Raw genomic sequence first — 21,696 nt, 5'->3', positions numbered from 1 at the left:
GCAACAGTCTTTGTTTATATCTCCTCTGTTTTCTGTATGTCTCAAATCGACAGTTAGCTTACATTTCTACATCATTATAGATGGAATTCTCCATAATGAGTGAGTGATCTAAGACAGTTTTCCATGGTTTCTCATTTTCACACCAGACAAGTGCTGGGTCTGTACCTTACTTTAGGGCACAGCTGCTTCCTTCCCACTCCTATCCCTTTCCTATCCCATTTATTCTTGTGTGATGGTTTCCTTTTGTAAGCTCAGAAAAGAATGTCTGTTTTGGAAATCGAGAGCTTGGCATTTGGATCACATGACTTATCCCTAAGCAGCTGCTATCTAATTATCATGGCTTCAATGCTTGTATTCTGAGCCTCTTTGAGGCACTAACAATGATGTGTTTGTCTTCAAAGATAAGACTATTTACCACTACACTTAGGATGGTAGAGGACCTGTTTCAGAATAGACTATAGCATTAACTAACTTCCAGGAGATATATAAGAAATGGATAGGTATTCTAGGGATTTTTGATGGCACAGATCTGCATTACTGGAACTTCTTGACTATTATAAACATTTTCCACAGCAGAGCAGTTTTATATTTTCTGACACCTCCATGAATTCAGTCACCTGAGGAAAAGTTTTATCACCTCACACCATGACTACTTGTCCATGATCTAACTCAGACATATGATAGGTTGAGAGAAAAGCAAATATACCTAGCCTCTCTGCTGAAAGACTGACTAGGGAACATTAAGTTTTCCCCCTATTCACATCAAGAGTATGATAGTGAATTGTGATGGTAATCTGAAAATATGCCACGTTGTTTATTCTAGATGAACTTAAGAGTTGACTTTGCGATGTTCCATGACATTTGTGAACCAGTACTCTAGAAAAGATCTGCATGATGCTTTTCCCACCACAAGTGTAAACTGTAGTAGAAATTGTTAATTAACATGGCCAAACTGTGCTTGTAGGTTTTTGAATCCAATATCCATTTAACAATTTACCTGACTTTTCTCCTGATGTATGAACTTCTGTAAACTGCTATTTCAATGTCTGTTTTGTTCTCAGGAGTAGTATTTTATGTGCTTATTTATCTGTTGTACAGTATTGCAAGGTAAAATTGTGTTTTACTAGGTGTGCAAACTATTGAGGCATATTGCAACTACTGACTCACTCCAGGTGTCAGCCAAATATACAGAAATTAACATGAGGATATATGGACCACAGGTTATTACAGCATCACATACCTTATCTATGCATCCAACATCTAAGATAGCCAAGGAAAATCTGGAAGGTAAATTATATTTATGTTTATTGCTGTTGTATGCTTTACTCTTCACATCCTGATATCCCTATATCGTACAGTCAGTCTCGTAATGTATAGCAAACAAAAGGATCAATGCTTTATTGCTAAGTTATCTCCTTAGTTGAAGGTCATTATTTTCCTTTTTTCCCCAACAAGAAATTGTATGGATATTTTTAATTGTGTAAATTGTTCTTCCCCTGAAGAAAGTAATCAATTAATAAAGCCATTGAATTAGTTGAGCAGATCACCTAATGTTTATGAGGCTTTTACCCGCAGATGGTATTAATGCAGATTTCTAGAACAATATGCCATAGCAATTCAAAAAACTGAAAGCGTCTTATTTAATAGGATAGAATTTGTCATTGTTAAACAACATACAGTTATAATTGACAAAGTCAAACACATAGTAAAACAATTGTATCTTTTATATACAAGTAAGTAAGTTAATTTCCTACTCTACTGTATATCAGTGGTAGAAATGATGGATTTACACTATGTGGCCAAAAGCTTCCAGATGCTCCTTGCTCTTTGTTCCAAACACACCAGCCATGTAACTAATAGCGTGTAGGATCTCCTTTTACTACTATTATAGCATTTAATCTTTGCAGAAGGCTTTCTACTAAGTTCTGATACACTGAAGATGGAATTTATTTCCATTTTTCCTGAAGCATGGTGAACAGTTAATGCTAGGTTGTTAGGCAAATTGTTCTGGACATTCATTCTAGTGATCGGTGGATTTCAAACAGCAGCACAACTCTGAAGACCAAGTCCTATTACCTCTTGATGTATCATTCTGACATTGACCTGCAACGGAAGTCCTCTGCAATAATTGACAAGAATGTCTGATGAGTGGTTCATACAGTATGCTTTAGAGTTTGGCAGTCCCTATCAGATAACTTCTTATGCATAGTGGAACAATGATAGGGTTCTATGCTTCCCTGATGTTTCCACATCACACTAACATTGGACCTGGTTACATCACTTTGACAGAATGCTCAAACTTGTGGGGCCCGTATAATCACGACCTGTTCAACTCACCGAATTCCTTATGTTGACTTATTCTGATAGAAGATGTGTCTATGATGTTGATACATTGTGCCTGCTTATATCCTTGGATACATAGCTGGACTTTACACAGAATGCATTCAGTGGGGTGTCTGGAGACTTTTGGCTATATAGATATTGAAAGTCTGATCACCTTTAATGTGTATCATTTTGATGGATATAATGAATGGCAACACAAGGAACTCATGATGGTACAAGAATGAGCACAATTCTGTTTGCTGATGGAGTTCCAAGATAAGCCTGAAGCAGTAAATGAGGAGCTGGAGGAATTGAGAATGAGAATCAGCATGGAGAATAGCAAAATAAATCTAATAACAAGAGGAGAGGGAGAAGAGAGATGAGCAAAATAAATTGGAGATAAAGATATTAAATTGTGGAGAGTTTCAGTTACTTGCAGTATGAATTCTGTGAAGGGCATTTACAAAACAAATATCATTTTAAATTCTAATTGGCATATTATAATTCAGTATTTTGTATGCAACAAATTCAGCAATGTAGTCAACACGTAGGCACAAAATGATGACCAAGAATGGTTCTTATCAGAGGTTCCGAGTTATAAAATTTGTTGGAGATGCTCTCCCTTAAAAAAAAATGTTGCAGTCAATTTGAAAAGTACAACTTTGTGTTGAGTAACAATTCTAAACAATATAGTTAAGTCTTTTGTTATAGAAAAGACCACTGTTAACAGTGATGTGTATAAACACTATGTTCATAGTCGTTTGAGCATCAATAGCACTAGTTTTCATGTTCAATATGGATTAATAAAATTCATAACATGATTATTGTATCACATACAGTAATCCTATTGTAAATAGGTCTTCATTGCAAATGCCTATCTTTGAATTTTGTTTCTTACGACAAACTTGTTTGCCATTTCATCTAAATCTAAATGTAGAGCTTCTTCCCTGTAGGAATGAATAATAGCTACATCATTCAATCACTGTTGATCTATGGTAGGAATAATGTGGGATTTAAGTCTGAGGAGAGAGGAGAATAAATGCTGAGCATGAGAGGTAGGCGCTGTTGTTGTCAGGGCTAGTCTCATGAATTTAACAACTTAGTATTAAAGCCACTTATCATTGGGTAATTGTGAGAAGAAGCTTGAAATTTCAAGATACACAGCACATGAATTGTATTTCTATTTTAATGTAAAAAAAAAAAAAAAAGGAAATGGTTATTGGGGATGTAGTCTGCAGTAGGAAAGATATTTTTTTAAACATAGGAAACCTATTTATTCATGTGACATTTTCTTTTAAAAAAAACTAAGTCACTATTCATAGAGGTAGCATGTTTAACTATGCCTAAATTTATTAAACTGCTACTTGGTTGTTTACAAGTCAACTAGCATTTCAATTTTCCACTCAACTCATTTTTTATTCACCATCGTTGTCAAACACACTGATGTGCCGAACTCTTGTTTTCCACACGGCCTCTCACAGCGTAGTGTCATTCCAAAACCATTTACTTCACCACTCACAAGGCGTATTAAACTCCTTGTTCCTATATGATTGTACTCATACTTCACTGTGATGCTAATCACACACTCGGGACAGTCAGATTTTCATGATTTACGTACTCAAGTCTGAATCCTTACTGAATCCGTTCTGCAGGTTCACTCTTTATATAGGCAAGTGGGTGATTCTAGCAGTTTCCACTTCCAGGTCATTCAGGGTGCCTGAACCAGTGTTAATAAGCTTCCAGCTTCTTCTAGGAGCTTTCTCATTGTGGGCCTCAACAACTCACTAGCACTATTGCTATGTTCGCCAGCCTGGTGGTGTAGGGGTAACGTGCTTGCCTCTTACCCGGAGGTCCTAGGTTCGATTCCCGGCCAGTTCAGGGATTTTTACCTGACCTGAGGGCTGGTTTCGAGGTCCACTCAGCCTATGTGATTAGAATTGATGAGTTATCTGACGGTGAGATAGTGGGCCCGGTCTAGAAAGCCAAGAATAACGGCCAAGAGGATTCGCCGTGCTGACCACACGACACCTCGCAATCTGCAGGCCTTCGGGCTGAGCAGCCGTCACTTGGTAGGCCAAGGCCCTTCAAGGGCTGTAATAAAAACAATTGCTATGTTCACTTCTGGCCATGTCCACATTGTCACTGCTCTGCCAGGACTATTGCATTCTGCTGGCCATCTCACACTCGGCCTTCACTTTCGCAATACTTCCTCGAAAAAGATAGCAAGTGGTAAAAAAAATAGTGTAGAGTGGGATAAAATTCTTCAAACAAAAAATGTTAAATGTATCACAGAGTCTTGCAAGAAGGGGTATTGAGGTTCAAGCATAATAACGACTAGCTGTACGACCCATTGCCGATTGGTTACTGAACAACTCACAACCATAGGCTTAGCAAGACAGTTCTGAAAAATATTATAATTGATCTCACTAATTATTCCTGTTGACCTCTTTTCACTTCATGTCATAACAAACAAACAAACACACAAACAAACAAACAAACACACAAACAAAACACACAAAAATTGAATTAACCAATTTGTTTTTTTATATACCTCATTTGAGATTAAAACAAAGTACAAGGATAAAATTTGAAGTGTATAGACAAAATTGTGTTATTTGTATTGTGTTCGCTGTAATGCCACCTGTTGGAGATGATTGTCAGCTGAAGAGCCAAAGCTTATCTCAACTAACAGTAGTCTGTGTAATTAATTGTTCATCAGTTTCATGAGCATAGATAATTGTAGGCTGTCACTTTTAGTTCTCTTCCAGCTCGGCAGTATTTGGGCATTCAAGGTCAAGGGAGTCTTTAATTTCCCCCTCCTTTCGCTCTTATTTCTCGAATGATTGTTCTTTCATGTTTTCCTTCTCATTTTGATGGCCTCTCCTTAAAAACTATCCTGATCAAAACCACCACCATCACCAGATTTTTAAAGTTCTGTGGATATTCAACATTCATCAATACAACATACCATATATACACAAAGAATTCCTCCTACAAGGCATTACTATGCACTGTAGATAACACAGTGTCCAAAAGTGCTCAACCATTGTGACTAGCACCATTTAGCCAGAATTTCCCATGGTAAAAGCAAATTGTAACAAATGGATATCATATTCACTTACAATGCATGAGTTACTAGACTTGTATCATCAGATCGCTACAAAGTTCTTCACTGTTCATGGAGTATAGCTATATTGAACCACATAAACTTGTAATAATAATAATAATAATAATAATAATAATAATAATAATAATAATAATAATAATAATAATAATAATAATAATAATAATAATAATAATAATAATAATAATACCATAAGGCCTCATCTACCATGTGTAGGTATTTTGGTGCCATTTGACTACGTACATGTCCTGATCTCTAATTATATTTTTTATGAACACTGAATGTGTCGCCGCAGATCCTTTATGTGCAACATTGTACAACATGGAGTGCTGAATGAGCTTCAGATCTCCAAAACTCTAACCATCTCTACTGAATTCGAACCTGCTATCTTGGGATCTGAAGGCCAAAATTTTACCATTGATCCACAGAGGAAGCTATTTAAACTTGCCATTGACTTTTGACTGAACTATTACATGACTTGTGATTGTTTAAAGTTATTCGCTTATTCATGTTCCTCACAATGTACACACACAGAGGTTATGAGCCCAAGATATCATGAATTTATTCAAAAAAGCATTCTGGATAGTTTTGACAAATGGTCAGGCCTCCACATTCACCTGACATGAACCCAAAAGAGAACGTGTCGGATAAAGTAGAGGCAATTTGTGCTGAAGAACCTGCATCTACAAATACCAGGAAACTTTCCAGATACCATGGTTCAACATATCTGCAGAGGTGATCAGTCCACTTAAGGAATCTATGCAAAATCAGGTTACTGCACTTCACCAGGCTGAGGCGGTACTGTTCAATACAAGGTATCTATCTCATTATTTTTGGAATTATATGATGTAGTAGTCTGATTTCATCAATATTTCTCTAATCTTGTAACATTTCTAAGATTACTAATATCAACATATTTTTGGCATAAGATCTATCTGAGTCAGTGCGATGTAAAATCAATAGCAGTTGTCTCATAATAAGAGACAATATGCATATTTTTTACATGTTTTGGCAACAGTACAGGGCTAGGATTTGGAATGAAATGGGAGGTTTTCGATGACAGGATTAGTAGTCAACATTCCCCAACTATAGCATGTGCAAGTTTTATCTGTGGGGAACTCTAAAGATGAAAGAGAGAGAGAGAGTGAGAGAGAGAATGTGTATGTGTGTGTGGGTTTTTTTTACTGAATAACTTAAAGAAAATATCAGAGCAGAAATTGAAAGAATTACAGGAGCAGATCTGTTGTGAGTGAATGCAAATTTAATTTTCAAATATCGAAATATCTAAGATATTTGGCTGTAGATGGACACTTCTTTCACAATTGTTATAAATAACACAGGCCAATACTCATTATGAAGTAAAACTAATATTGTGTGCATGCTATTTTTGATCAAAGTAGAAATACGGAGGGGAGGCATTTGTCTATGGATAGAGCTAGTGACTGGTGTGACATTGGTCAGCTGTGTACAGAAGCCAGTTAATATTGTATTATTACCATATTATGTATTTTGATCCGTATTTAATTCTTTTTTTTTTTTAAATCATATGAAAAGTACATGCAGAGAACAGAGTAAATTCTAGAGTCAATATAATAAATGTAATGTCAATGTAATAAATTCTTTAGTCAATTTTGAACTGTGGTGTCTTAAAGAATCAGTCTTGTAATACAACCATAAGAACCTTTTTAAACTTAGTTGAGGGTCTTGAAGAAACAATCCTGCAAACATTGTTTCACTAATACTTTTTTTTTTTCTTTTTAACAGTATTTGCAGATATGTGGCAAGCTTTAATGTCTGATGTGACTGCTGTTTGTAAGGAGACAATTGAACAGTGTCAAGGTCGACAACCTGACAAACAAGTGTATATGTCTCTCCCCAGACCTGGAGTAAGTTACACTTTTGTTTATTAATATGAATGATGATATAATGTTGAATGTATCATTTAATCAACCATATTCTTTTAACATAAATGGATTATTCCATACTCCATATAACCCGACATTAACAATACTAAGATATTTGCCGTAATCGATACCGCCATACAAAAAGGTTGATATTTAGAAATTTCATGATCCGTATTGAAGTGGAATTACAATAATTGAAATTAATTAATAGGGGTCCTCCTATTCAATACACAAACCTTTATTAATGTGAATCAATCACATGTCGTTCACATGAGGTACTAGTTTCGTCACTAAACTTGTGCCATCATCAGCCACTTAGTCAAATCAAGCAAACATAATAACTAGAAACAACTTTAAAACACACTGTAACACCTACATAGATTAATATTAAATAAAATATGGTACATGATAATAATGCACTTCAGTATAAAATCTTCAGTTCTTTGATCTTGTTGAAATTACGCTGCAGAGTTTAAAGTCATATGAAGTTAACACTTTGTTTGATCTGTGGTTTGGTTCCGAAAATAAAGGTGCATATGGTGAACTTGGTTATACCCAAAGAATTAATTCTCACTTCAATATGGGGTTTTTGGAACCTGTAGAAGAAATTAAAAGAACTAAAGGCATATACAAGCTGGACAAACCACCATATGTACAAAATAACGGTGTCATCATCATTTTAAAAGGATTTTATACTGAAGTGCAATATTATCATGTACCATATTTTATTTAATATTAATCTATGTAGGTGTTACGGTGTGTTTTGAAATTGTTTCTAGTTATTGTGTTTGCTTAGATCAAACAAAGTGTTAACTTCATATGACTTTAAACTCTGCAGCATAATTTCAACAAGATCAAAGAACTAAAGACATATACAAGCTGGACAAACCACCGTATGTACAAAACAACGGTGTCATCGTCATTTTAAAACGATTTTATACTGAAGTGCATTATTATCATGTACCATATTTTATTTAATATTAATCTATGTAGGTGTTACAGTGTGTTTTAAAGTTGTTTCTAGTTATTATGTCTGCTTGATTTGACTCTGTGGCTGATGATGGCACAAGTTTAGTGCCGAAACGAGTACCTCATGTGAACAACATGTGATTGATTCACATTAGTAAAGGTTTATGTATTGAATAGAAGGACCCCTATTAATTAATTTCAATTATTGTAGTACAAAAAGGTTGTCATACAAACAGGTTACATAGCACAAACATCTCTCTTATCATGTATTTATTCATTAATAAGGAAAATCACTAGAATATATATTCAATTAGGTATATAATCTTGAAACCTGACCGGTGGTCTTCAAACTCTAGTGCTTGTTTTCATTCATGGGTTAGACACCTCCGGATTCCCAGGTTCTGGTGTCCCCTGTTGGTCTTCAACAGCTGAAGGCGGAAGCTCATCTTCTTCCAATGTTATCTAGTGTCAAAAATTTTATTTTTAGGTTTCATATTGAATCGAGATTTACACTCAAAATTGTTAGGTATGGGGATCCACCTATTCAATACAAGAATTTTAAGTGTGTATTCCTCCAATGTATCGAAAGATGCCCTGTGACCTAATGTTGTTGATGATGTCTCATCATGCCACAACTGTTCTAAGAATCTTCTTTTCCATCTAATGAAATTTCCTTCTTGTGTTTTGACGACATATGAATGGGGAAACACTGATTTCCTAGAGATAGTTTCATATCACCACATGTCCCGAATTCAGACCTTGTGTCCATCTTAGAGAAGTGGAAGCATTCGCACCCCTCTTCCTTTGATCAAAATATTGTATGTTCTGCAGTTTTATTTTAAAGTCGTTCTTTGTAACTTCTGTTGAAATACCTGTTGGAAAATCATTGTCATTGGAAGAGCAGATCTCAGCTTTCTACCATGCAGCAGTTCAGCAGGTGAAAGGCCCAATTCTAATGGGGTATTCCTGTATTTGAGAAGTCCTAGTTTGACATCACTGCATTTCGAAAGAATCCTCTTCAGTAGTGGAATTTTTCATATCACTGAAGAGGCCAGACAGGTCATAAACAATATCACTCATAAAACGCCTGACACCATGTAATGTTGAGCATATCAGTTAATGAACTATATCTGAGAGGAGTTCTCTTATTGGATGTAGTGGAAAACAACTCGCTGGGCACTCCAGTGTGCCTGACAAGCATCCTTTACTGAGCATACTGTTCGAATCTTGGGCTCTGAACCAAACATAATGTGTTCATCTTAATATTATTTAGAGAGAAGCAAAGAAATTCAATGTGGTCTAAAATAAAATATTGTACATTACAAGGACAAAAATATGTGGTGTGATAGAAATGTGAAAAGGGGCACATAAAATCTTCTTTCTTAGCAGAAAAACTTTCTGGATCAGTGTGTTTGAAACAAACATCTGTGATGATGGCTGCTTTCTTATATTAAAGGTGAAAATTATTAGAAATGCAGCTCAAGCTACTCTCTAGAAACCCAAATAGAATGATGATTCACAGAGTGTTTATTATATTTAATGAACGTGCATGCAATTTCTCTTTTTTGGGTTTAAATATAGGATTGTAGCTAGAATTTTAATTTGAAAGTATGTATTTTTTAATTAATAATTTTTTCTCTTCTTTTTCAGAAACATGGTACTACCAGTAAACCACTGAAACCTGTTAGACTGGATTCTGAGGTAAACATTAATATCATAGCATTTTAAACGTTCTTTTCGATGTCAAAATGTATTTATCTATTTTTCATAAAATGCATTTACAAATCTTTTGGCAGATGGTGATTGCAAAAGAACATGATCCAAGATTTTACCTACCTTACAGGTAGTTTCTGAATTTGTCACATAAAGTCATCCAGGATATTACTTACAAATTGCATGTGTGCTTCTTTCTTAGCAGAAAAACTTTCTGGATCAGTGTGTTTGAAACAAACATCTGCGATGATGGCTGCTTATTGCTTCCTTATATTAAAGGTGGAAATTATTAGATGTGCAGCTCAAGCTACTCTCTTGAAACCCAAATAGAATGATGATTCACAGAGTGTTTATTATATTTAATGAACGTGCATGGAATTTCTCTTTTTTGGGTTTAAATATATGCATATAACTTTCATACTCTCTGTAAATCAAAATGAGTGTATTCATAAATTGTCTTGCTGATATTCAGTATTTTTATAGTGGGAAGTGATAAGAAATGAGGCTAATTTGGCTGTTATTAGGTGAATGAAAAATGTAGCTTGAACATCTACTATGAAAATCATATAGGTATTCGTATAATTCTTACAGTGGTTAAAGTACGTATATTTCTTTGCATGACGAATATGAAATGATATTTTATGATGAAATTTTAAGGTTTTTAAAATATTTCTACCATATGTACCATAATTATTTTCAAGTCTGTATAGTGTTCTAGGGTTTGTTAGTAATTTTTCACTTTGCCAAAGAAAAGGTTTGATAAAATTCAGGACTTTTGTCAGGTAGCAGAATTGCTTTTATTGTGAGTGTGAAAATGACCTTTCTACCTTCTCAAATACCTTACACATCACAGATCTGTTCACTATACATTAGGGTGGGCCAAAAAGACTTGAATTCTTTTTTCCAAGTCATAATACCGTGGAACAGTTGCGAATTGGGGAGGTCAAATTCTTGTGTATTAGAACCACAGAAAATGATGTTTAAATATTATTTAAATCCATCACGTTTGTAGATTTTAAAAAAGCATACGACAGTATTCATCGTGACTCATTATTAAAAAGCCTTAAAGAATTTGGCTTACATCAAAAACTTATTAACCTCATTAATATGACTTTTAAAAATACGAAGGCAAAAGTTAAATTTAGAGGTGAATTATCAGAATCATTCACTATAAGAACTGGACTTCGACAAGGAGACAGACTTTCACCATTGTTATTTAATTGTGCATTGGAGAAGGTTATGCGTGAATGGAACAAGAAATGCCAACCAACTATCAAGATCGGTAGAAATATTAAACTCAACTGCCTTGCTTTTGCGGACGATTTAGCATTACTTGCAAATACAATAGAAGAGGCTAAATTTCAAATTGAACAACTAGAAATTATAGCTAAAAAAATGGGATTACAAATTTCATTTGAAAAAACAGAAATGATGCCAACTTTTAAAGTTGATTTACCAGTTATTCAGCTGAACAGTAATAAAGAGATTAAAATTGTTCAGAAATTCAAATATCTTGGGGAAATAATAACATGGAACACAAATGAAAAAGAAGCAATAGAACACAGAACAACTAAATTTAAACAAGCACAAAGACTTACCTGGCCAACCTATAAAAAAAAATCTCTTTCGATAAACGCTAAGCTGAAACACTATAATTCCATAGTTAAACCAGAGGCAACCTATGCTAGTGAAACTTTATTCAAATTAAATGTAAAATCTACAACAGACAAATTACAGAAAACTGAGAGAAGAATTCTTAGAACAATTATTAATAAAAAACACCAAGTTGATGGACAGTGGAGATTGTTGCCTAACAACATTGTCTATCGTGAATGTGAATCAATAATATCTACAATGCGTAAAAGAAGAATTTCCTTTTTCTGTCACATATCAAGATTAGCAGACACCAGGATATTGAAACAACTATTCGATTACTTTTTGAAGAATAAAATCAATAATAATTGGTTCAAAGAAGTTCAGGACGATTTGGAAGAATTGGGTATAACTCGGCAACAAATCAAAGACAGAAAAGAGAAGAGGATTTTGAAGAACAAAAGCATAAGTCTCAAACTAAAAGCAGTTGAACGGAAACAATATACTATATCGGACACACAAAGGGCTTCCAGGTCGGAGAGGATGAAAAAGTTCTGGGAGAAGAAGAAGAAGAAATTAACTCAAATGTATTGATTTCAGTGCTCCAATGTGGGCGTAAAATATGTAAATAAATGTAAATAATAAATCCATCAACATCTTCCAGTGCACATTTCCTTCAAAGTTAATGAAAATTTTAAAAAAAATACAAATAAAGTAGATCATAGTTCAAGGAGAAAGAAATACTAACAAATTCCACATTTAATTTTGTTTTCTTTGTTGAATATGAGCTTAAATGTTCAAAAACAAATTATTTTAGACCATCAGTAATATTTATAAACAATTTTTAATATAAAAACAAGTTTTTGTGCAAAGAATCGTAAGTCCAAGAAAGTCATGTAGAACAATTGAACATCACCGTTTTCACTCATTCTTAGCTGAACATAATTTGAAATCTGATTTATGGGCGAAGTTAAGCATGGTTGACCTTGACAGCAGAATCGTTCTGATAAAACCATCCCTAGACTCAGCTCCACAAACTTTTCTTGAGGCTTCTGTCACGAGTTTCACACATCATTCAACTGCCTGTGTGTGAACTGGGAATGTCTTGAATGTTATATCCCAATTAGGGACTGAGTCACTGTGAATATATTATTTAATTTCATTGTCACTGATATCTTTTAATAATGGGGGAGAAGATAAATCACAGTCCATCCAGTTAATTATTTCCGAGTAGTCTTGAGCCTTGAAATTGAGTTTTGGCAGCAAGAATGTTCTCATAGTTGTTCTCGTTCGATCTAACTGTCTCACCTTTAGAATTCATTGAAGTCCGAGCTCTCTTATGTATTTTGTATTATCTTGTGTCATGGCTAACATTAAATGTTCTGGATGAGAGAAAAAGCCATTTCGTTTTATCACAGAGTCGACAATATTATTACGTAAATTTTGAAGCAGGTACCTTGAAGATTGTATTGATTGGTACACAGGTTTTGGTGCCTCTGTAAAATATTTACTTGTTTTGATACAAAACCACACTGGCATGTATGACTTCAAAATAAATACACCTATTTCTTGAAGTTCAGGTGTTGGACTTTCTTCACTTAAGTACAGTCTGAGAGTTCGATTTGCTGTTGTCAACCACCTTGAGTGTGACAAGGGACCAGGATCTCACACAGCCGAATCCTCTTTACAGCTTCCCAACTTTATTGCCACGGAAATATCGAGTAGATATTGCTGATCCTTACGTAGTGTACTTCTGTTTATTGTGGGGATCTGACAGTCAATACTTTTGAAGCCAATCACTGGACGTTTTTCGCAGCCACTTAAGCTTTTCACCTATTGGTCCTCTCAACGATTTGGGACCTGTTGATTTACCGTCTAGGTATTGAAACAGATGCTGGAATGGCAGTTCATTGAAATGGAGAAGGCAAAACTACCCATTGTAACGGTTTCCCCAAATGTATTTCGATTTAGCGAATCGGACCGTTTTTCCAACCTGTATTATTAACAGCAGTGCTATCACATCCTACGAACTAAATTTTCAAGAGAAATACCCATGACCAGACAGATAAGAAATAATAGAAGTGTGAATATCTTCAGAACTTCCAGAAGTTGGAGTAACATGACCGATGTAGACTGAACAAAGTTCTTTTTTTTTTTTTTGCTAGTTGCTTTACGTTGCACCGACACAGATAGGTCTTATGGCGACAATGGGACAGGGAAGGGCTAGGAGTGGGAAGGAAGCGGCCGTGGCCTTAATTAATGTACAGCTCCAGCATTTGCCTGGTGTGAAAATGGGAAACCACGGAAATCCATTTTCAGGGCTGCCGATAGTGGGGTTCGAACCTACTGTCTCCTGAATACTGGATACTGGCCGCACTTCAGCGACTGCAGCTATCGAGCTCGGTGAACCAAGTTCTTGAATTAGCGAGTAATGCTCTCTCACTTTTATTCTGTGGAACCTTTTCGAATGAGTTAGATCTACCACTAATGTGTCGTCCTTCCATTGAAATAGAGACCTTGTAGTGGAAATTCTTCAGATTTACTGCAGAATTCAGCTCTAACATTTCGTTTTCCTCTTCTTATTTTGTTTTTGTCTATAACATGGGAGACGTCAGAATCTGTAATTAATCCTACGTCATGCAAAACACTTAATGCGATTGCAGTGGTAGCACGATCAGAAACTCAATAACGATTGCTCTGTAATGCAGTAGAATTTAGCTGAATTCTCTTCTGCTAATTATCAGAAGAAACCTTTTATGGAACTTTAAAGTCTTGATCGCTATCGCTACCTTTACTAGAAGGATATTGGTCTTCATCATCAGTTTCAACAATATTTACATTTGAATACGAGCATGAGGGTTTCAGATGAAATTCAGATTCATCATCCGAAGTTAAATGGCTGTTACGCGATCTCCTTTCCAATGATTTAATACGTTTCTTCGTTTCAGACACGTCCAACCCTCCAATTTTTCCTATTCCGTGTGCTCGTAATAAGTAAACAAATCTTAGCTCAATAGCAGGTATTTTATTTGATTTTGCACAAACATAGTTGACAGTTATATCGCATGTACATAAATTAGGGGTTCTGTTACAAATGCAGTTAACAACAGTGGGGCATTTGCAAGCCGCTACATCAAAAAGCAATGAGCATTTTTACTTAAACTCGTCAATTTTCTGCTTAGACGAATCTCTATTCTTATCCTAAGTATATGATTTTCGAATACTGTAATATTTATCATGCAACGCATTTAAAGTTTCACAATTCTCTTATCTGTAACTGTTGCGATGGATGATTTCTGATACAAACCAATTATTTTGTTAGCTACTGTACTGGCAACGTGCAAAAAACTGGTGCTCTTATTATTAACTTTAAGCTCCAAGTGGTATCTCTCCTCCTGTGAACAACACCGATACACGTCCTCAGCAGTAGGAAGCTTGTTTGATGAAAAGTCTTTAAGTGCACCAAATATAGGGCAATCAAATACCTGTCTTGTGATGAGTTTCTTAGATACAGCCATAGTATATCACCGTTTAAGTAACAAAGTTACACAAAAATGTCATAACACAAAACAAACATCGAAATACAGTAAATGCAACTGCCACAATAGTAACTCAAAGAGCGAATGAAACACACATCAGACACGAGGGATAAGTGCAGACTTACACCACAGTGGCGTGGCGAGAGTGGTACGTGGGCGGAGTATCAGGATCTTTGACCCAAGTGAGTTACGATGAGCGCGGGAATTTGTTAGATTTGACGGCTGTTGCGCGAGTGAAAAACCTTAACCGATTAGAACCATTCTTTTTTCGAAATCATTAGTGGTTCGAGGAAGAGTCAACTAGGGCTATTACATTTAAATATTGACAAGTTAATTAAGATAGAAAAATATTGTAAAAATAGACTTTTTTTTTGTATTTCGGCAAACTTTCGAGCATGTGCACAACCGGAAGAAATGAAGTTATTTTGTTTCTTTATTTACGCCATTTTATTCTCTCTAATTCGCAACTTTTCCGCGGTATTACGGCTTGAAAAAAGGAATTTGAATTATTTCAGCCCCCTAGTATACATAGCACTAGACAACAGCAACAGTAATCTGGACAACTATTGAGCCAACTATATGTTTAGAAAACCCTGTAATCCCCTTTCCTGCAAAACATTGAACGCAAGCTGTGCTTTATTCTCTGCCTGCTTGCTATAGAGGAACATCAAACATTGTCAAAAATATATCACCATCTCTAAATGGCATAATCAGTCCCAAGAAAACAAGATTGAGAATGACTTAGGTTGTGAAATGTTGCAGAATGCAGTGTCTGGCTAAACGTAACAGTTAAATATGCACTCAAACTGATACACACTACAATGCATGCTCTATTCACGTGAAATAAACTTAAAACATGCATTATTCATGAATTTGCTTAAAAAACATGGCAAAAACATGTAAACATGCATTAAAAACCTTGTATATTTAGAACACACTGTATCACAACAACAGCATGCTAGAGTTTGAGAGAGTCTGCAGATAGTCACCCATCTGCCAATGGTCAGGACTGTTCATTGTTGAACAAATTTCTCTATACCCTCTGTAAAATAGGCCACTGGTTACTGGTGGAAGCACTCTTTCACAGCATCACAAATCACTTGGTCAGTGGTGAAACACTTACCCCTTCTGGTTACAAGGGGAAAGATCAGGGTTATAAGGCGAGAGGGTGGATCATGGGAGACTACTGGCAAAAATGAGTGCAATTGGACTAGACAAAAGAGTGACTGAATGGGTTGCTATATTTCTAGAAAATAGATCTCAGAGAGTTAGAGTAGGTGAAGTTTTGTCTGACCCTGTAATAGTTGAGAGGGGAGTTCCTCAGGGCAGTGTTATCGGACCTTTATGTTTTCTTATATATATATAAATGATATGAGTAAAGGAGTGGAATCTGAGGTAAGGCTTTTTGCGGATGATGTTATTCTCTATAGAGTGATAAATAAATTACAAGATTGTGAGCAACTGCAACATGACCTCGAAAATGTTGTGAGATGGACAGCAGGCAATGGTATGTTGATAAACGGGGTTAAAAGTCAGGTTGTGAGTTTCACAAATAGGAAAAGTCCTCTCAGTTTTAATTACTGCGTTGATGGGGTGAAAGTTCCTTTTGGGGATCATTGTAAGTATCTAGGTGTTAATATAAGGAAAGATCTTCATTGGGGTAATCACATAAATGGGATTGTAAATAAAGGGTACCGATCTCTGCACATGGTTATGAGGGTGTTTAGGGGTTGTAGTAAGGATGTAAAGGAGAGGGCATATAAGTCTCTGGTAAGACCCCAACTAGAGTATGGTTCCAGTGTATGGGACCCTCACCAGGATTACCTGATTCAAGAACTGGAAAAAATCCAAAGAAAAGCAGCTCGATTTGTTCTGAGTGATTTCCGACAAAAGAGTAGCGTTACAAAAATGTTGCAATGTTTGGGTTGGGAAGAATTGAGAGAAAGAAGAAGAGCTGCTCGACTAAGTGGTATGTTGAAATAAAAACATTAAGTTATTTATTAGACAACCTAATCAATACAAAATCGTCTTGGATGATTTACATAAATTTGTTAACTAATAGTGGTACATGTTTCGCCTTCCCTGAAGGCATCATCAGCCATAGTCTTAACCTTAAATTAAAAATAAGCATCTAGATAACATGTCGTAATGAAATGAATTTTAAAATCTTGAAGAGTTTTGAAGTAAAATAACATTAAAAGTAACAATGATGGTTTGAAAATACAATGTGATGAGATATAATAGTGGAAGTATTATCAAAATTAACATTAGAAGGCTGCTAAAATAAGTGCAATGGATAAAACAACAGATTGTTATACAACAAGTAGTAAGATTGCATAAAAGTAAAGTTGATAGTCTGGCGGTTATAATTAGACGATGGCGAAAAATCGTATATAATCAAAGTAAAGAAAAGAGAATAAAAGTCAAAGTTAGTCGAGAGATCCGAAGTTAATCATGATCTTGAAGATAAAAGACCTAAAGTCAGATGCATATGGTGAAGTTGTAGAACACGTTGAGGATATGAAGTTGGTGAATAGAAGTTGAAGAACAGTTTCAAATAGGATCACTATGGACCATCTCAAAATTTGAAGTGATGTTCAAATGTTGTAAATTGTGAGTTTGTAGATATTCTAGTTGAAAAAGCATATAAAAGTGGAATCTGTAAAAGGAAGCAAGAAACGTAGAGTTAATTGTGTGAAAGATATTTGAAAATATTGAAGTAGAATCGTGTGCACTTACCATTTGACGGTGACAAAGATAGCTTGTAACGTTATGAGTTAGAAGTATTTGCAACAGTAGACTTCTTGCTACGTGTGTTATAACTGAAGGTTTGTGCAGGGGGGGATCTGTTTGCGTTGACGTAACTATTGGAGGGGGGCTGCTATTGGTGGGAGGGAAGGAAGAGAGTGTATTACTGCGCGTGTTGTAACGGTGTAAGGCTATTGGAGGGAGCGATGTTACGGTGGGTGTGGTTATGGGTTTATTGGTTGTATTTGAATTAGAGGTACTAGCGGCGGGGGGAAGGGAGGGGGGTATATTAGCTGTAGGGGAGGTGGGAACGCTAATTGATTTGAGGTTGAAGATTTTTTAAGAATATGTTGGTGAGGGAAGTTGATTCTCGTAATAAAATAAGAATCTGTTCATACAAGGGGCTTTTTTTATCAATAGTGTCATTTAGGTTCTTATCTTTATTAAAATGTTGGTCGAGGAAAATAAATAAGTTTTCATATTCTGTCATGAGTTTGCTTCTATCGACTCTTTTTAGGATATGGAGGTCTTGTTCTATTGTGGTGAATTTATGCCCTGTGTCCCTCATGTGGTTGGCCATTGCGGAGAATTTGTTGTGTCTTTGGGCATTGTAATGCTCGGCGTATCTGGTGGAGAAGCTGCGGCCAGTTTGGCCAACATAAGAAAAATTACATGTAGAGCATTTCAATCTGTATATTCCTGATCCAGAGTAACTATTGTCTGTGATGTTAATAGAGTTGTGATTGAAGAATAAATTACGATTAGTGTTTTTTGTTGTGTAGGCTATTTTTATTTCGTGCTTCATTAATGAATTGGTTATCGGATAAATGCTATGGTTAGTGAACGTGAATTTAGCGTCTTTTGGTTTGATGGGTTTCAATGGAGTTAAATTGGTAGCTAGTTTCAGTTTGGTTTTATTGATGATTTTATCAATCATACTCGTGTTAAATCCATTGAATTTAGCTATTTCTTTAATGAATAGTAATTCTTTCTTTAAATTAATAGAGGACATAGGGATCTTTAATGCTCTATATATTAAACTGTGATAAGTGGCTTTTTTATGTGAGTTGGGATGTAAAGAATCATTTTTTATGGTTGTTGGAGAAAAGGTGGGTTTTCTGTATATTTGGAAGTCGAATTTGTTCAATGCTCGTGTGATTTTAATATCTAAGAATTTCAAAGAGTTATTGAACTCATCTTCTTTAGTGAATTTAATATTATTATCTAAGTTGTTGAGAAATGATAGTATGTTATTGCTGTTGTTGATTTGTTTATCAATGATAGCTATGGTATCATCAACATAGCAATGCCAAAGACAGAGAATCAACTTCCCTCACCAACATATTCTTAAAAATCTTCAACCTCACATCAATTAGTGTTCCCACCTCCCCTACAGCTAATATACCCCCCTCCCTTCCCCCCGCCGCTAGTACCACTAATTCAAATACAACCAATAAACCCATAGCCACACCCACCGTAACATCGCTCCCTCCAATAGCCTTACACCGTTACAACACGCGCAGTAATACACTCTCTTCCTTCCCTCCCACCAATAGCAGCCCCCCTCCAATAGTTACGTCAACGCAAACAGATCCCCCCCTGCACAAACCTTCAGTTATAACACACGTAGCAAGAAGTCTACTGTTGCAAATACTTCTAACTCATAACGTTACAAGCTATCTTTGTCACCGTCAAATGGTAAGTGTACACGATTCTACTTCAATATTTTCAAATATCTTTTCACACAATTAACTCGACGTTTCTTGCTTCCTTTTACAGATTCCACTTTTATATGCTTTTTCAACTAGAATATCTACAAACTCACAATTTACAACATTTGAACATCACTTCAAATTTTGAGATGGTCCATAGTGATCCTATTTGAAACTGTTCTTCAACTTCTATTCACCAACTTCATATCCTCAACGTGTTCTACAACTTCACCATATGCATCTGACTTTTGGTCTTTTATCTTCAAGATCATGATTAACTTCGGATCTCTCGACTAACTTTTACTTTTATTCTCTCTTCTTTACTTTGATTATATACAATTTTTCGCCATCGTCTAATTATAACCGCCAGACTATCAACTTTACTTTTATGCAATCTTACTACTTGTTGTATAACAATCTGTTGTTTTATCCATTGCACTTATTTTAGCAGCCTTCTAATGTTAATTTTGTTAATACTTCCACTATTATATCTCATCACATTGTATTTTCAAACCATCATTGTTACTTTTAATGTTATTTTACTTCAAATCTCTTCAAGATTTTAAAATTCATTTCATTACTACATGTTATTTAGACGCTTATTTTTAATTTAAGGTTAAGACTATGGCTGATGATGCCTTCAGGGAAGGCGAAACATGTACCCCTATTAGTTAACAAATTTATGTAAATCATCCAAGACGATTTTGTATTGATTAGGTGGTCTAATAAATAACTTAATGTTGTTTCAATCAAATATCATCAATACGGACCAAAAATGATATTTATTACATGTAATAAGTGGTATGTTCCGAGCTGTCAGCGGAGAGATGGCGTGGAATGACATTAGTAGACCAATAAGTTTGAATGGCGTTTATAAAAGTAGGAAAGATCACAATATGAAGATAAAGTTGGAATTCAAGAGGACAAACTGGGGCAAATATTCATTTATAGGAAGGGGAGTTAGGGATTGGAATAACTTACCAAGGGAGATGTTCAATAAATTTCCAATTTCTTTGAAATCATTTCGGAAAAGGCTAGGAAAGCAACAGATAGGGAATCTGCCACCTGGGCGACTGGCCTAAATGCAGATCAGTATTGATTGATTGATTGATTGATTGATTGATTGATTGATTGATTGATTGATTGATTGATTGATCCATTAGATCTCAGCAAAAATGATGGAGTATGTCCAGTATTGCATTGCCAGTGTGTGAGTGTGCCTTGTCAAGCAGCATAAGCACACCTCGTGACAGTTTCCCCGACTGTCTGTTTATGATGGCCTTCAGAAATTTTGTGAAGAAAGTGTTGCAGTAATGTTGAGCATTGTTCATGGCACCAAGACTATAGCCACCCCAACAGCAAAAGTCCTTTGACATGTCATGAGAGGTCTGCTGTGCCTTCTCACTTGCCTCAGAACTCAGTCCATTACTTGAACACAGTGCTTCATTTGAAACATGCATCCCCGTATATGTCTTGCATTCGACTCAAGATTTCACTTACCAAAGCCCCTGATTTGCACATGAATTGAATCATATCCCATTGTACTTGGGTGGATGTATCTGTTTCATACCACTGTTGCTTCAGCTAGATGCTCAATAAGTTGATATATGACTCAGACTGACCGCATTTTATGCTGTTACAATAAACAAGCCATGCACTATTGCCAGCTCGTCAACTATTGGTAGTATTGATAGCTTTGTTTCATTTGAACAGCCCTTAAATATACCAGCCCTGCAATTGTTTTATTAACTTCGAAAAGATTGACAATTAAGAATATATTCAAGACTGACAGGCATCTGAACTTGACAGTTGTATACATGGAAGGAGAATTCCAGACAAGAGGTGAGGCTGATGGAGAAAGAATTCAAGCTGTTTGAAGTATTGTGTTTATATCTTAGATAGTAGCTTATAATAGGGACCCTGATTTTGAGATGAGGGAGGATCCAAGATTTGGTTTTCTCTCTTGAAGTGTTGATGAAGACTGCTATGATGTTGGAGGTTATGATGCAGAAAAAAGTATTGATTGGCTCTTCCCTCTTAAAGATGGAGATCAACTTCAAAAAGTTAAACTA

At 35.6% G+C, this 21,696-nt stretch overlaps 1 protein-coding gene across 1 annotated transcript in view; it reads left to right on the top strand.

Annotated features, from left to right (window-relative positions):
* The window catches only part of alpha-Catr (alpha-catenin related), a 503,757-nt gene that overhangs the window by 409,614 nt on the left and 72,447 nt on the right, over window positions 1-21,696 (top strand). The window contains exons 8-10 of the mRNA XM_067145828.2: window positions 1,128-1,287; window positions 7,211-7,332; window positions 9,970-10,020. Coding sequence (XP_067001929.2) covers window positions 1,128-1,287; window positions 7,211-7,332; window positions 9,970-10,020 — 333 coding nt within the window. The remainder of the gene's footprint in view (window positions 1-1,127; window positions 1,288-7,210; window positions 7,333-9,969; window positions 10,021-21,696) is intronic.

Source organism: Anabrus simplex, chromosome 4, assembly GCF_040414725.1.
Source record: "Anabrus simplex isolate iqAnaSimp1 chromosome 4, ASM4041472v1, whole genome shotgun sequence".
NCBI classification, from domain to species: domain Eukaryota; kingdom Metazoa; phylum Arthropoda; class Insecta; order Orthoptera; family Tettigoniidae; genus Anabrus; species Anabrus simplex.
The sequence above is the reverse complement of the archived record's forward strand: the minus strand, read 5'-3'. Positions and strand labels throughout refer to the sequence as shown.